The 16,989-nt window shown below is 38.4% G+C and overlaps 1 protein-coding gene across 4 annotated transcripts in view; it reads right to left on the reverse strand.

Moving 5' to 3' along the window:
- Positions 1–16,989, reverse strand: part of calcr (calcitonin receptor) — a 401,799-nt gene that overhangs the window by 181,906 nt on the left and 202,904 nt on the right. For 2 of the 4 annotated variants that reach the window (XM_039736984.1, XM_039736981.1), the window contains exons 1-2: positions 15,009–15,048; positions 10,759–10,847 (exon numbers count right to left, since the gene is read on the reverse strand). In XM_039736984.1, coding sequence (XP_039592918.1) covers positions 10,759–10,809 — 51 coding nt within the window. In that variant the 5' untranslated portion in view covers positions 10,810–10,847; positions 15,009–15,048. Of the gene's footprint in view, positions 1–10,758; positions 10,848–15,008; positions 15,049–16,989 lie in introns of those variants that run through there. The other 2 variants (XM_039736982.1, XM_039736983.1) reach the window with 2 other exon arrangements.

The following is a 16,989-nucleotide window of genomic DNA, read 5'->3' on the forward strand; positions in this document are numbered from 1 at the left end:
ATCTATGTGCTGATTACTCCAAGAATATGAATTGAATTATCTTGTCATTTCCCTTGAGTTTATATACTGTTTAACCTTATTGAAATCAAGAACTGTGGAGCCTGTGCAATGGGGTGATTGTGGCAGGGCCTGTTTTTCTTCTTTTACTTACTTTTTTGTTATATTTTACATAGCTTGGCAGCATGGTGCATATTGATCAAGTATGCACATAAGAGATCTGCTGTACTCTGTACACATGACAATGAACATGTACAGAAATGATTACACATTGTTACATTTTTTTTATGAAAGCCTTAGAGTTTTGAAAGAGCCCAGAAAACCTGCAATGTGATGCCAAGTTCACAATGCCAAGCAACACTCGGCATTGCACACTTTCTGTGGTGTGTTGTGTACACACATGATATACAAATGTTGGAAAATGTAAAAGGCAGATTATGCAATAGAGCTAAGCCATGGTGATTTGCTTTTACTGAGGATAGGATAATAAAAGAATAGTTGATTTTTTTCAAGTAAGTAAAAGTAATTAGTAACTTTATCTGTTTCTTCTCAATTGAAAAAAAAATGATGAGGTGGCTCTAAATTGTGATTTAGAGCAGTTTTAAATAAACTTTGAATTGTTTCTAATAAACAATTCTAGCATGCCTATGGTAAAGTTGCCTTTTGTCCCACACTGCAGCAGTATGTATGTATGTATTGTAAAGACCGAGGAGACAGTAGCAAGTGTTGGGGTTTTCCGGCCCCGTATATTGTAAAATACAAACAAAATTGGGTCAATATCATAAACAAAACAGTTCATAATGCGCGACGCCGACTCCTGGCGTCGCGGCCATTTTATTGGGGAGGAGCGGAAGTGGAGGAATGCCGGGAAGGACCGCAAGGGAGGATGGGAAGGATGACGTCAGGGCAAGATGGCGGAGGAAGGGCGGAAGTATCGCACTGCGGTCAATCCAGGCCTATGGTGCAGGAAGGTCTTTCTTTCTATGAGGAAGCAGAGGGAGAAAGTTAATACCCCACCATTCCCTGGCGGCGAGTGGTTTCCCAGGTGCTATCGAATCAATCCGCGCCTCCTACTGGCGTGCGTGACACGATCCCCCTTAGCCCAGGACCGTCAGGTCGGGCGGACCTAACCGAGAGGTCGTGAATACGAGGAGGGCATCGGCATTGGCCTGAAGGGTGCCCGCCGATAAGTGAGAGTGAACTTATACGGCTGTAAGTCCAGGAACCACCTGGTGACCCGCGGATTCGACTCTTTGTGTAGGGACATCCACTGAAGTGCAGCGTGATCAGTCACCAGAGCGAATTCGCGACCCAGCAGGTAGTAACGGAGGTGGGTCACTGCCCACTTAATGGCCAAGGCCTCCCTCTCCACTGCCGCGTACCGGGTCTCCCGGTCCATCAGTTTCCGGCTAAGGTACATCACAGGGTGCTCGACACCATCGACGCTTTGGCTCAGCACGGCACCCAGGCCTGTGTCCGAAGCGCCGGTCTGGAGAATAAACGGGAGCCCAAAATCGGGCGTCCGTAACACAGGTGCCGGCGTTAGGGCCTTCTTTAGGTCACTGAACGCGTGTTCTGCTTTGTCGGTCCACACCACGTATAGGGGAGCGCCCTTTTTTGTCAGGTCAGTCAAGGGTGCTGCTCTTTCGGAGAAACGAGGAACAAACCGGCGGGAGTAACCGCAAGCCCCAAGAAAGCCTGCACCTGTTTCTTGGTACTCGGACGGGGCCATTCTAAGATGTCTTTAACTTTGGAGCTCTGTGGCCACACCTGTCCTTGTCCCACGAGGTAGCCTAAATATTTGGCCTCCTTTAATCCAAAAAAACACTTCCGGGGGTTTATGCGGAGGCCGGCTTTAGCCAGTGTTCGGAGGACAGCTGCGACCTGCAGTAGATGCTCCTCCCAGGTGCCGGAATAGATGACAACGTCATCCAGGTAGGCGGCACTATAGGACTGGTGGGGCTTCAGCACTCTATCTACCAGACGTTGGAAGGTCGCGGGGCCCCGTGCAGCCCAAATGGGAGGACCTTGTACTGCCAGTGCCCGCTAGGGGTGCTAAAGGCCGTTTTCTCCTTTGCGGATGCCGTTAAAGGAATTTGCCAATACCCTTTTGTCATGTCAAGGGTAGTCAGATATCGAGCCGTACCCAGCCGCTCAAGGAGGTCATCAATCCGGGTCACGGCACCAAAGGGGGGGATCGTGTCACGCACGCGCGAGTAGGAGGCCGCGGATTGATTCGACAGCACCTGGGAAACCACTCGCCGCCAGGGAATGGTGGGGTATTAACTTTCTCCCTCTGCTTCCTCATAGAAAGAAAGACCTTCCTGCTCCATAGGCCTGGATTGACCGCAGTGCGATACTTCCGCCCTTCCTCCGCCCGTCGGGGCTCTCTGGCCGTAGCCAGCGGCCCATCTTGCCCCAGAACTCGAACGCCTGGGCAGCGGCTTTTCGGGTCAAAGACCCAGTTCCGCCATTCGGCCGCCTGCTGGCCCGGGCTAATGCCGTAGCGGGCCAGTATTTCGGGCTTGAGGAGGTCGTAATTAGCGGCCTCCTCCTCAGGGAGGTCATAATAGGCCCGCAGCGCGGGTCCCTTCAGGTATGGCGCCAAGATGGACGCCCACTCGGACCGCTGCCACTCGTTCCGGGTGGCCGTCCTCTCAAACATGCCCAGGTAGGCATCGACGTCCTCCGAAGGGCCCATCGGAACCATAGGAGGCGGCTGCCTGGGCGGGTCTGGTCTCGCCCGTTGCGCTTCCACTAACCTGGCCTTCGTGGCCTCCAGCTCCCGGGTGGTAGCGGCTTGCGCTTGCTGCAGGGCCTGGAGTTGGGCGTTCATTCCCTGCAGCACGGTGTTCAGGTCCTGTCCCTCCGTCATTCCGGGATCTCTGTATCCTGCCGGCTACGCCACTTGTAAAGACCGAGGAGACAGTAGCAAGTGTTGGGGTTTTCCGGCCCCGTATATTGTAAAATACAAACAAAATTGGGTCAATATCATAAACAAAATAGTTCATAATGCGCGACGCCGACTCCTGGCGTCGCGGCCATTTTATTGGGGAGGAGCCGGAAGTGGAGGAATGCCGGGAAGGACCGCAAGGGAGGATGGGAAGGATGACGTCAGGGCAAGATGGCGGAGGAAGGGCGGAAGTATGCGACTGCGTCAATCCAGGCCTATGGAGCAGGAAGGTCTTTCTTTCTATGAGGAAGCAGAGGAGAAAGTTAATACCCACCATTCCATGGCGCAGTGGTTTCCCAGGTGCTATCGAATCAATCCGCGGCCTCCTACTCGCGCGTGCGTGACAGTATGTATGTATGCACAATCTTCCCCCAGCTGCAAATGCTTTTCATGGTCCATTATTGAAATAAGTAGAGTACCGACAGTTTTCAGATTTGTCTATTATCTTCTACATCACGTGTAGTGAAGAACTGTGAGTTGTTCTAAGTGTGACATTTTGGTAATTATTGTCTAGCTATCTATAGATCAGAGATGGTAATTTGCGTCTGGGCATAAAATTCAATAATTTTAATGTATTAATTTTTTGAAACTGTCATGGAGGAAGATGAGCAGGGAGGTGAAGTGCACAGATTCTTTTTTAAAATGGATGAATCTCACAAATATGTTTTTGGTTCTTGATAAAATAACATGAGTGTGCTGTTTAACCTTTAGATGAGGATCAATTCTTAGTAACTCATGGCTTTTAGCACATGCAATTCTCAAGTTTTCTCTGCTTTAATGTAAACATGAAAAACATACAAAGATTTAGAAATTTTTATTAAGGTTAAAAATGGAAGTCTCTCTGTGACAAATATTTTTTATTCATATTAGTTAAAATTAACATAATTATAATTTCAAAAAGCCTCTTTATGGAACAATGGAATCAAATTTGCTTACATTTTTCATAATTGAATCAATCATAATCAGAATTAATTCAGAGAGTTATCTGAACTTGAAATTGTCACCACTGTGACTAATACAGAAGTACTAGTACAAGGCAACAGTTTGGAAATGCACATCATAAGTTTAAGTGCGCTGTTTGCATAAAAGGCATTTTTTGAAGTGATATGAACAGTCCAAACATAACAGTATCTGTACAAAGAAAAAGAACTGTACTTGGCTGAAATGTAATGGTAGAAAGCTCTCTCCATGTAGCCTGCACTCAACTCTGATAAAAGCTTGAATGAAAGTATTCCATTTCTAGTTCTGTATAAAATGTGCTTCATAAATGTTATTCACATATTGAAAATATTTCTAGGTTACTGCTAGATGTACAATATATTTATCACATGTTGCTTTGTGATTTTTTTTTCATTACTTTGAGAATTATAAAAGATATAATATATCTAAGGCAGCATAGTGACACAGTGGTAGTGCTGCTGCCTTGCAGTTAGGAGACCCAGGTTCGCACCGGGTACTCCGGTTTCCTCCCACAGTCCAAAGACATGCAGGTTAGGTGCATTGCCGATCCTAAATTGTCCCTAGTGTGTGCTTGGTGCGTGGGTGGGTGTTTGTGTGTGTGCCCTGTGGTGGGCTGGCACCTTGCCCAGGGTTTGTTTCCTGCCTTGTGTCCTGTGTTGGCTGGGATTGGCTCCAGTAGACCCCTGTGACCCTGTAGTTAGGATATAGCAGGTTGGATAATGGATGGATGGATGGAAAAAGACCAAAGGTAAATTTTTGGTCTTAGTAGAGAAAAGAAGTCAAGGATCTTTGGAAATGAACAAATAATTTGGTGCTATTAAAGAAGGAGTAAAACATGCATTAGTGTTTTGAGGAGAAGTTCTAAGAGACAGAATGTTGCTTCTTAGAGCTTACACTCAAAGGGGTACATAGGGGCTTGAGTGAGTCAAGCATGCAAGGAAACACATTATTTACTCAAGTGTGCAAAGAACCAATAAAATATTTGACATGGAATTTTTACATTTCTTGTTTTTGGCAACAAGAGCAGAACATTTGTGTGAGTGTTTCATATTTTGAGTAAACATGGGTTTTCAAATTGTTTGTCTGACTTTGCAACTAACATGTTCCCATTTAAGAAATATGAGTTTCCCACAGCACTGACACACTCCATTAAAACGTTTTACTTGCTTTGTCCATGGATTGGCCTTTAAAAGAATTTTGGTTTGTCAGATGGGTGCTACTCGACTTATGTCTTCAGACGCAGTCACCCTATCTGTAGAATCCTCCAACACTGGCTTCTGTTGGGAGGAAACCAGTTCAAGATGTCACATTCAACAGGCAACATGAGTCTCAAAGTGATTTCCAATCCATGTGAATGTTCTGTAAGAAGTCGCAAACAAGCATGAGGGAATAACAAAAATTATTTAATTTCATAATTTCAACAGTAGGGTCAAATAACAGACAGTGGTCTAAGGGTACTGTCATGTTTCAGACAGGGTCTAAAGCCTGGTTTCAATGCTGTTTTTATTTACTATCATTTTTAAATATTATTATTTTCTATGTCACAGTATGCTTTGAATATTGTTTGGTTTATTCATTATATTTTATTATGTATGTATTATTAATTTTTGCTGACATCCAGGGCTCCTCACTAGTCTGAGCACCCCCTGGCAGTGGCCACGGGCACCTATAGGGTTGAGCTTCAAAGCTCCATTCCCATGGCCTCCATACCAAACAGGGCAGCTGCCATCTCGTGGTCCGGGAGAGGCACAGTCCCTCTCTTGGTCTGTCCAGGCATCGCGACTGGGCACAGCCCCCAGCCGACCACCACTATATATATATATATATATATATATACATATATATATACAGGGTGAGTCAAAATTATGATAACACTAATGGTACTGCTATGTACATTTTTGTGGACAATTTATGTGCCACATATGGTACATGTGTTCAACATGATGGAGAACATCCCTGTAAATCATCTTGCACATATGAAGTATGTTTTGTGAATGATTTGTTTCCGCCATTGAAATGTTAACACAATTTTGACTCACCTTTTATATATAATAAATAAATACATAAATATATATATATATATAAAAGAATTATAAACATTTTTGGGCATGTACAGGCAGGTAGCCTGTTATTTAAGTTTAGGACCAGGCTGCATCAAGTGACTCCTGCTAGTGATCTGATGGATCTGATGTCTGTCTTTTGTGGTCAATTTTAGGCCTATGCTCCTTTTGGTATTTTTTTTGTTGACTCACAACAAGCACAACATGAAAAAGCACAGGCCAAAAAATAAAAATGCTACACAAGAGCACAAATCTAAAGAACATGTCTAAAATAGGATCATAGCAGACTTCAAACTGTCTTTCACAAAGACAAACAAACACAATAAAAGAAAGAAAAAGGAAAGTTCAGTCCCCTCTTCAGTTTTCCTTCTTGTTCTTCCTGTCTGCCTCTGAAAAGGATTTAGATGTTTATGCTGAAAGAATATTTTCAGCTTCTAAGTAAGGTGCCAAAATAATTAATAAGGCAAATAAAATGCCTTATAATACTGTTTAATCAAAATTGAGGGGCCTTATGCTTAGAGTATATAACACGCTAGTGAGACTGCATCTGGAGTACTGCGTGCAGTTCAGTGCCCCATGCTACTAGAAAGACTTAAACTACAAGTACCAGCATGGTGGTTTTTAAAGTGAACAAAAATACCTAATTTAAGAGAATAGTTTTCCATGGAAAATTAATGTGCACTACACTATCATTCAACTTGAAAAATACTCTACTTGTCATTTAAAGTTACCTTCTACTTACCGCACTGGCAAGTTTGTATTCAGGAAGGAGTAGTTGGCAAGGGCTCCCCTTCCTTAAACAGTAGTGCCCAAAGTAGTAGAAGGACAGGAAGGTAGAATTAGTGTCAGTGAGTGTTCTGCAAGGAGGGAGAGAGATAGGGACACTATTGTTCGGGAAGGCCCAGAGGGGCTTTAGTTTTATTTAATTGTTTTTGTTATCACTCATTACAATATATCTACTCTTTGTGTATTTTTGATAAAATAGACATCTCTTTTTCCTTTACTTGGGCATCCTTGTTTTTTTTTTTTTTGTTTTTGGGGTTTAGTACTAACCATCTTGAATTATGATATGGAGTGTTATGATCAGACTCGTTTTTTCTTCAAGCATTTATATAACAATAGGTATCTAGTATGTTCAGTATAAACTAATGTTTTGAAGCCCATTAGATTAATTTCTGATGTTTGTTTTATACTTTGCATGGGCATCACCATTTTGGGGAGTTATTGTTGACAGTTGCCGGGTTATTACTGTGCAGGGATGACCGTAAGTGTGTGAAGAATGACGTTGCTGTCGGTACGGTATAAAGGTCAGTGTTGCGCACTTCTTGAACCTGATTACTTTTTTACTAATTTCTTACTTTTCAACTATGTTTCACCTCCTGATTCCTTATTTCATTTTTACTGCCCCCTTTGCATGCAGTACACAAAGGTGGAATTGCTAACATTGCTGTATGTGCCTGCGTTAAACAAACCATAGTTTAACAGACACAGTGTGAAAGACAAAATACACATATAATTAACTTTAGAAATTCAACACTGTGCTTTTATGTATTGTTTAAACGTTTTCTAATACTTTGTTGTTCCGTATTCCACAGATGCAGACAATAATGGAAAAGCAACATAACGTCCTGTGTGATTTTAATTTTTTACTTAATTCCGCATTTGTAGTAGCTGGGCCACATATATAGTGTTATGTCTGTTTATTTTTAAGACAATAGAAAATGTGAATGTACAGTACATTCAGTCTTAGTAATTGTAAACAAATCCTGTACCTTTCAGTAGGTGTCCCCTATGTTTTCACTGGAAGTGTCACTTATTATAGGAGTTTGTATCTGACTGAAATAAGGATGATTGCTTTTCCATTAATTACTGCATTTTTCTGTCTACAGGTATACTCATGAAAAGTGACTATATTCATGTAGCCAAAATTAATGTCAATTTATTTAAAAAGCATATTTAAAACAAAATCAGTAATGTTCTAACCAAATGCTTTACATTAAAACATAAAATAAACATAAATAGAATAAAACACAATAGAGCACAATACAACCAGCAGTAAACTGAAAACAAACAAATGGCTAAGAGGAGGGAACCCTCAGTATCACTGAAGGTCACAGAAAGCTAGAGAATAGAAATGTGTCTTTAGTCTAGTTTTAAACAGTTCAGTTGAAAGTGACTCCTTAATGTAATTGGGTAAAGAATTCCACAGACGAGGTACAGCAGCTGCAAAAGCCCTGTCCCCTTTAGTTTTGCTCTTAGTATGAGGGACCACAATAGACAACAGACCGGAGAATCTAAGCTCTCTGGAAGGCTGGTGCAGAGCATGCAATTCAGATAAACAGGCAGAAGTATACCCATGTAGTGATTTAAAAACTAGCAGTAAAATTTTATAATCAGTTCTAAAACTAACAGACAGCAAGGGTAAGGAGGCTAAATTTAGAGATACATGGGCAAACTTTTTTGCCCCAACCAAAAAATGAGCAGCAGCATTCTGAACTAACTGCAACCAGCGTATCAGGGATTTACTCTGCCTCAGACCTATAAATGGTTTGGCGTGGGAAGCATGTTGAAGAGCCGCATATAATGAATTATCTGGTCAGTATTTGTGTTTAACGCTAATATCTGAAAAATCCATAATAAATTCATGGTTCATAAAATAGATGGATAATTTCAGCTTCACACATTTTTATTGAAAGAATCCAACATCTAATATGATTTTTCAGCGTGCAAGTTTTTTGCAGTTGCATTTTTTAGGATTTCCAGATATGTTAGTTTTTAGCATGTCAGAGTTGCATGATTGATTTTAAGTATTTTCATATTTTATGTATATTTTTGTGTGTGTGGTGGTGGGGGTGTTTGAAATCCCAGTTGTTTTTGGTGCCATGATGTTATTTGGTAGTCAATGCTACTATTACATTGAGGAGGTCCAGAAATCCCAAGATTATCAGTTTTCCTGATTTATGCAAATGTTACATTTTTATGTATTTTTGCACTTTTTTTGCATTTTTATTTGCTATGGTAGGGTGGAGGGTACTTGAAATTCAACAGGAGCTGTCAGGTGTCATAGAGGGAGGTGAGTGTGTCAAGCCTTTGCAGGCTCAAATAAAATGACTTTGTTATTTATCTTCTAGTTTAGGATTTTTAATGCAATATGCTTTTTGGTTTTGTATCTTGCTGCTGATGCATATGCCGAGGTAGTTAGTGGTACTGCTTTGTAAACTTTTTTTTTTTTTTTTAATCTCCACTGAGTTTTAAAAATAATTTGGGACCTTTGCATATAAAAATGATAGCTTCTTTTAATCTTTTCATTTACTTACCACTTTTTCTATAGTTTTTAAGATAAACCGTTAATGTATGTCTAAATACATTACTTTAACAGCTGCATTGTTAACTATGCACTTTCTTATTTCCCTTTTACAACAGTGGGTTCAGACCACAAACTGATAGATTGCTTGTAGATTTACATGGCTTAGTACATTTTTATAACCTGATTGGGATTTTATGAGATGTCAAACGTATAAATGTATAATGTACCTTAGTATTGTCAAAAATGCTGGATTTTAAATGACTCCCTATGCAAAGTTCTTTATAATAATTCTTTTATATTGCTAATGAACCTTTTGAGACAAGTAAAGCCCACACATCTAGTTTTGTAGACCTGGCAATGCTACAGTCCCATGAAAAAAGATTTTCTACATCATTACTTCTTTTCCACAATGAATTTGAGAAGGCAAGTCTTAGAGAAAAAAATGTTTCTTTTAATTCTTTAGTGCATATCCACTTATCAGAATATTTGTACGTGTAAAAAATGAGTTAATGGTGAACATAACATAGTTAATGAGATAATTATTGTCAGTGATTGTAAATTTTGTGGTTAACAAATCAGGTTGTGTATGTCAATACATGTCATTCAAACGAGGGCCCTGTGAACATGGATTGACACCATAGTGTCACACATATGTGCTTGGGAGACAACGTCAAGGCTCGTCAAATGCTAATTCTACCCAGAGTCAAGAGTTGGTGCTTTCTCTTAATGCCTCTCTTCTTTCTCCCCCTGTACAGTGGCAGACTGATGGATGAAGATTCATGATGTCACTTCGAGTTGCTGCCCACCTGTACCCGCCTCCTCCACCTGCCGTGACGGTTAACTGGCTCCACCACCATCTTCGGACAGTCTATTTGATGACTTATGTCTGGAAAGATGTTGCCACAGTTATTGCATATTTCTTGTTTTCCTTTTAGTTAAAATATCTTCAAATATACTTGGAACACCCATTGGCCTATAAAATATGAAATATATTATGCTAAGAAATGGCATTTGGGGTGTAAATGCTATTTCATATGTTTGGATTTAGGTTTAGAGTATAGAAAACTGCACTGTACCTATACCATCTAAACAAAGCAGTGGTAAATTTTATGTTGCACTTCTGTTTATTCCATTTGAAAAATATTATGCAGACAGACCAAGAAAACACATACTCTGGATCCAGTACTAAATACTACTACATTAAAATGAACACACTCAGCCACTTTCACAGTCATAGTTTAGATTTGTCAGTTAGCTTTGAGAAATGTGAGATGAAAACCAGAGTACCAAAGAGGGTTCACACTAAAAGGTGTAGGTGATTCTTTTGGGAACCAAAAATGATTCCTCTATGGGATTGCTTTGAAAGACCACTTAGGCATCTTTATTTTTGAGAGTGTATTAGGATTATTTACACCCACTGCTACAAAACAAAAGTTAGTATTACATAATCCCATTAGTAATTTTTTGATTTAGTTACTTACCAAGGCAAATATTAAGAACATTAAAAGCCAGAACTCTGTGTACGATTCCATCCCTCACTGAAAAACAACCAGGCTTCTTTTTACAGGATCTGCACAAAACAGAACACATTTTAATTAAAAATGTGTAAGAATCTAAAGCTTATGTTTTCAGAAGTTGTATACATTTTTTGCTAGATTTATCATACTTTTTACCATACTTGAAACACACCAGTTTGTGGGTTTGTGTTAAAAATTGTCTATGAATAGGTGGTATTTTTATTCTAATTTTGAATTGATATATTTTCAGTTTCAAAGCATGTATTTTTTTTTTTTTAATTTTATTACAATCCATACATAGCAATCAAGTTTTTACAAAAAAAAAGAATTATGTTAAGAACAGATCAATCCCTACCCCTGAGAGAGAGAGCAAATTTTGTTTTGTTTTGAATTTCGTTTCAAGAGGTCCTTGACTTCTTAACACTAGAATTACCAGAGCCTATGAGAAAACTCATAAATCTGTCCCACCTTAAATCCGTTCGCACCTCTCCGCCAGCGTCTTTTGCCCTGTAAATGTGCCGATTAAGACAAGCAGCAAGCAGCTGACTATTTCATCCCCCACCGTCGCAGAACGTTCACTAAGTTTTCCCAGCTCATGCCTTGTTTGATTATCTGGGAGTGAGTGAACTTCTGGATTTTTAGAGTGGAAATCATAGATCGTTATTTGGAACACATGCATTTCATGTGTGTTCTGTTTCTACAGTAATCTGTGTAAACACATTGTTAAAACAGAAACTTTTTCATATTTTAGTAATAAATGTTACAAAATGTAGGCATAAACTATAGAATGTGTGACGCCTGAAGTCCAAAGATCAAATAAACACTTTCACAAAAGGTTCAAAAAATTTATTACTAAAATATGAAAAAGTTTCTGTTTTAACAATGTGTTTACACAGATTACTGTAGAAATGGATCACACATGAAATGAATGTGTTCCAAATAACGATTTCCCAGATAATCAAACAAGGCATGAGCTGGGAAAACTTAGTGAACGTTCTGCGACAGTAGGGGATGGAATAGCCGGCTGCTTGCTGGTTGTCTTAATCAGCATATTTACAGGACAAAAGACGCTGGTGGGGAGGTGTGAACGGATTTAAGGTGGACTGGATTTACAAGTTTTCTTGTAGGCTCTGGTAATTTCATTGTTAAATAATTAGTTTGAATTGGGGCCGGGATTTTTGATCATTATCGTCTCTATTTTGAGTAACAACCCTGCCATTATTGATGTGTTCAAGCATTAGCACAGATTATTGAGAGAACAGAAAATAACCAACCATTAAATTTTAGGGTGGATTCTTAAAACATTCAGATTAATGGGAATAAGACCTATGCCTGTTGCCATCTGGTTCCTGGTATTAGTTCATGACTGAAGCAGCGCCATTATAATTTTTTTTTAGGTGCTATTTAAATTTCATATATCCACCCATTTTCAAAGTCTGTCAGTTCAGGGATGTGTATTGTCAATGCCTATCTTGAAAGTATTAATGTCAATAATCAAGTTTATAATATCTTTAAAGGGATGCATTTGCCATAGTGACTTTACTTGCTTAAATAAAAATTGTAACACAGGAACTGTAAACCATAAGTTGTTATTTTTAAAATAGTATGTCAAAGTACCAATAAGAAATCTGCTTAAATTTGATAGTATTTAATAACCAGTACGTAATCTGTTGAGTATTTATGTATATTGGATGCCTTTGTTAATTAGGAAGTATTATGTGTCTTATTTTTATGTTATTTTTGTTATTTTGTTAATTATGTACTGGGTCTTTAAATGTCAGTATGTTCCTGGGCCACCCTGATATCACTCCTGCTGAGCCCTCACTCTGGCTATTTAAGGCCATCGCTGAGTAAGCTAAAGCAAGAGAACTTTCTATGCAAAGTGTTTATTTATGTGAATATTGCTAGCTGTTTGTTTTTGCTGGTTCTTGGATAATTGTTTCAGGATATTGTACTGGAACCAAGATTATTCAGGACTGTCGTTTGTTGCCTCCTGCTCTGTGGAGCATTTTGCTGGAATTTTTCCATTTTTTGAGAAGTCAAGCACAATGACACTTTTTATTGGCTAACTGAACAGAGTACAATATGCAAGCTTTCGTGGCAACACAGGCCCCTTCTTCAGGCAGGTTGCAATCAATTTTATTAATACATTATTAATATTATTATTCATATTATTTAATATTATTAATAAATCTTCCTGTTATAAATGCCTTTTCATTCACAAGATGAGGTGTACAGTTAACCTCTAATTTGTGGGGCTTTTTGATATACTTCTTGCACTTAAATTTCTTTTGAAGGATTCAGTCCTTTTTGGGCCTGAATTGAGCCAGTCGATCTGGGATTAAGCCCCACTGGAGATGAGGCAAGACAGGCAAAGGAAGCCTTTTGTGGAGTGTTTTAGGAGGCCTCACCCCCATTTTGCTTTGTATGAAATTCAAAATCATTAAAGAATTTAGTATAGAGCTTATTGTACCAGACTAGAATGCGGTGAGAGATAGTTTGCTAAAAAAACAAACTTTTTTAAAGCTTAATTCAGAATGATGCATTTCAAACAGGTACAAAATAAGCTTTCAGGTAATAAACAGGAGAGTTGGTTTAAGACTGATTTAGAAAATGTAAAAGCATATTTCACACAATACAGGACAATTTTGTACCATAAATTAGAGGAAATGGGATAATTAGTAGATCTTTGCAGCAGATGAGTCTCCAAATAAGCCTGCTTGACTAATATCTATATTAACAGCACATAAGTACATCTGCCATGGTTAAATCAAAAATTCGACATGTCATAACAAGGTCAGAAAATAACACTGCTATACAGAAATTATACAAAAATCATTTTTGAATTAAAAATGTTATAGAGAAAATCTAAAAGGAGACCTTCTATGATAAGGAAGAGAAGAATGTTGCTAATAATAAAAATCAACCATTAAATTTATTTTCAGCATTTTTTCAGTAAAATGACAGTCAAGAAGGATGAAAGATATGAAAACGAAAGAACGAAATGCAATCTACAGAGGAAGAAATCACAAATTAAAATAATTCATATTTTTTCTGATGTTTTCCCTTGAGAAAAAGCCAATTATATTCTGGGAATGAGTGGGTAAACTAAGAAAATACTAAACAATTAGCAGATCATGGAGAGTAAGCTGTTTCTATATAAAAAAGAATTGGAGCAAGTCCTTAGCATGTACATTATTTCTCAGAAATCATTATATACCAGGGAATTTCTTAGCAACTGAAAGCTAACAAGCATATCTTTATCAAGAAAAAAGTGGCCACTTGACCCCGATAGCTACAGTATATGCAGGCACAGTGTGACACTGAAGGCTAAAGATTAAATTAAAAGAAAGGGGGCAGAAGGATTCCATTGATAAACTCAGTGTGTGTACACTAGAACAAATACTTTATAGTTAAAATATAACACAAAATGACATTGGACAAAATACACCAAACAACCCTATGCTGATTATGACTGCCCTTCTGCAGCAGAAGGTGCATGAAAAGCATATGGAATGTTTTAAAACGAACAGGCCAGTAAGTGCAACAGCACTAACAGATCTGTTTCCAAAGTAACTTTTTCAAAGTGATGAGATGTCAAAATTGAGCCCCCCAAGAATGTTCATGATATTGTTATTTTTAGTATACGTAAATAATGTAGTATACTTGAAAATGTTACTAAGAGCTTGCAAATGGCAGTAAATTACAATAATTAGCAGATACACAGCAGTCAGCAGATATTCAAGTGTTAGCAAACTCTCTATAGATATAGTGAAAAGTTGTCTATGTATACACTGTATGCCATGTATGTATATAAGTATTATATACATAAGAAGCAAAAATATCTGTTTAGAAGAGTAAACAAGAAACAAATTTAAACCTGGCTACAGTGTGTCAAAGAGTAAAATGCTTCTGCACTAAATAGTGGACTGTGTGAAGTACAAAAAAGTGTGTAATATGTTTGTGGTAACACCTGAAGATGCCTGTTAAATTGGTGATGATAAAGATGAGCTCATATATGGAATAAAGTGCTCAGTTTTTACACTTGAATATTGCAAGGCATGGCATCAGCAGTGGCAGAATTAAAGAGAGGGGTTACTAACCTCTGGATTGTTCAAAGTAAGTTTGTTTCATGGTATAGAGTTGATATGGTAGCCTTTTTTTAAAAATGCAGTGGATAACTGATACATTAAATTTAGTTCGTTTTGAAGTACCTACTGCGGTGGGCTGTTTCCTGCCTTACGCCCTGTGTTGGCTGGGATTGGCTCCAGCAGACCCCCGTGACCCTGTATAGCGGGGTTGGATAATGGATGAAGTACCTAGGAAATCAAATGGAGACAGATCAGCAGAAGATTTTGCACATATGTTATATATGTGTTTTACATAGCCAACAATATACAGTATATACAAGAAAGTAAGCAACCTTGAAATCTCAGCATTAAATGTAACAGAATTTGTGTTTCTGTTTAATGGTCTGTTCTTATCATAGGGCGGAGTGGTCATTCTGACAATACCCCTTCAAGGGACAATATTCATTGCTTAATATCCTGCTAAATATATCTCAGCAAACTGCTGTCTTTTTTAGCCAATGAATTTGCATTTTCTTGCTGTGTTAGCCAATATAATGGTAGAAAAGTCTACCTAGGATTTTTTTAATCTACTATGTTGAGCGTGCTAGACTTTTTCTACTTGCACAGTGTCCATGCTTGGTCAACATGGTGTGGGCCACTGGTTTTCTGGCTGTAGATGAAGAAGGCAAGATGAAGTGATGGTAAAGATGGTGTGGGTTGGACCATAACTATGAACCTTTTAAACAGTGTGTTGTGATTTCCTTAGTTTTTTCAATTATTGATGACAAAAGTGATGTAATGAAAGTTGTCACATTCTGCCAATATATACTCTCTTTTGTTACAAAAGGGCAAATCCAAGTTTGCCTTGTTACCTTTCCATCCTGTTTCTTTCGGATAATCTAGCAAGTTTTGTCTTATCTGATGCATAAAATAATGTTTTATCTAACCTTTAGCTTACTATATTGACATGCATACTTGAAAATCTCCATGTTATGTGCAACTTAACTTATCATATCATATTTCTGTATATACTGTATGTTTATAATGCTATTTATAGGACAATTAATAATTACATATTAACTACTGATTATTTTCATACAGGAAACTAGTAACAACATATAACAAATCAGGGTGTAAGTTAGGGAGCCATTTCATATGTCAGTAGAAGACTGGACTTCAAATGTCTTGTTTTTTCCTACCTAGCTTTATCCCCAAGAAACAAGCTGCAAGAATAAAATCATGGTTTTCACAATAATTTGTTGTCTGCAAATTACAGTTCTGTAAGATGATTTTTTTTTTTAAATAATGTCTCTATCAATTCAACTGTACTACTTTGAGAATATATTCCTTTGTATCACCATGTCTGTAAGACATCTGGTATTCTTTAAATTTCTATAGTGATCTTTTCTCCGAGAAATGTTGTAGGAAAGGCAATTCATCTTAGCAATTGATTTTACCAGAATACGAGTTTTAGGCTATTGGAATTTCTTGTGTATCTCAAGAGTGAATTATTTACAAGTCTACTGTAAGCATGTCATGTAGTTTTAGGAAGATTATTAAATTTATTTTAGTGTACAAACTGATCTGACTTTAGCATTGTCCAATGTAAATGCTAGAGTCTTTAGCTCTCATCATCACAGTGAAATTTTCAACACATAGATTTTAGAGTCACACCGTTCTCTTTCTGCAAGCCTCTAAAAAATGTAAATGCAGCCTTATATTCAGGATGTAAATGCAACACTATTTCTAAACTTCAAGTGCGGTTCTGAGCAAATGTTAGAGACATACACTTCAGAATGAGACAAAAGTAAACCTTCATTGAAGCAGGGCATGGCTGAAAATCTGGAAAGCCCCTGTCAGGCAGAGCATTGGTCAGGTACTCTTGAACATCTGAAGGATTCTGGGCATACAAATCCTGAAAGTCCCTGTCTGGCAGGGCCTCATGCTCAGGTGTGAGGAAGCTACATCAGATTTGGGAATTGCAGTTCCATCACTCTAAACCAGTTGATTTTACATCAGTTTTTAAAAAAGTTGTAAAACCGCTTATAGAGCCGCTGGGGCCTTCACAATTTGATTTCTTTTAAGAGCCCATTTAGACATGTCCTCATTTAATAGCTTATCTTTT

Source organism: Polypterus senegalus, chromosome 15 (genome assembly GCF_016835505.1).
Source record: "Polypterus senegalus isolate Bchr_013 chromosome 15, ASM1683550v1, whole genome shotgun sequence".
Taxonomy (NCBI): domain Eukaryota; kingdom Metazoa; phylum Chordata; class Cladistia; order Polypteriformes; family Polypteridae; genus Polypterus; species Polypterus senegalus.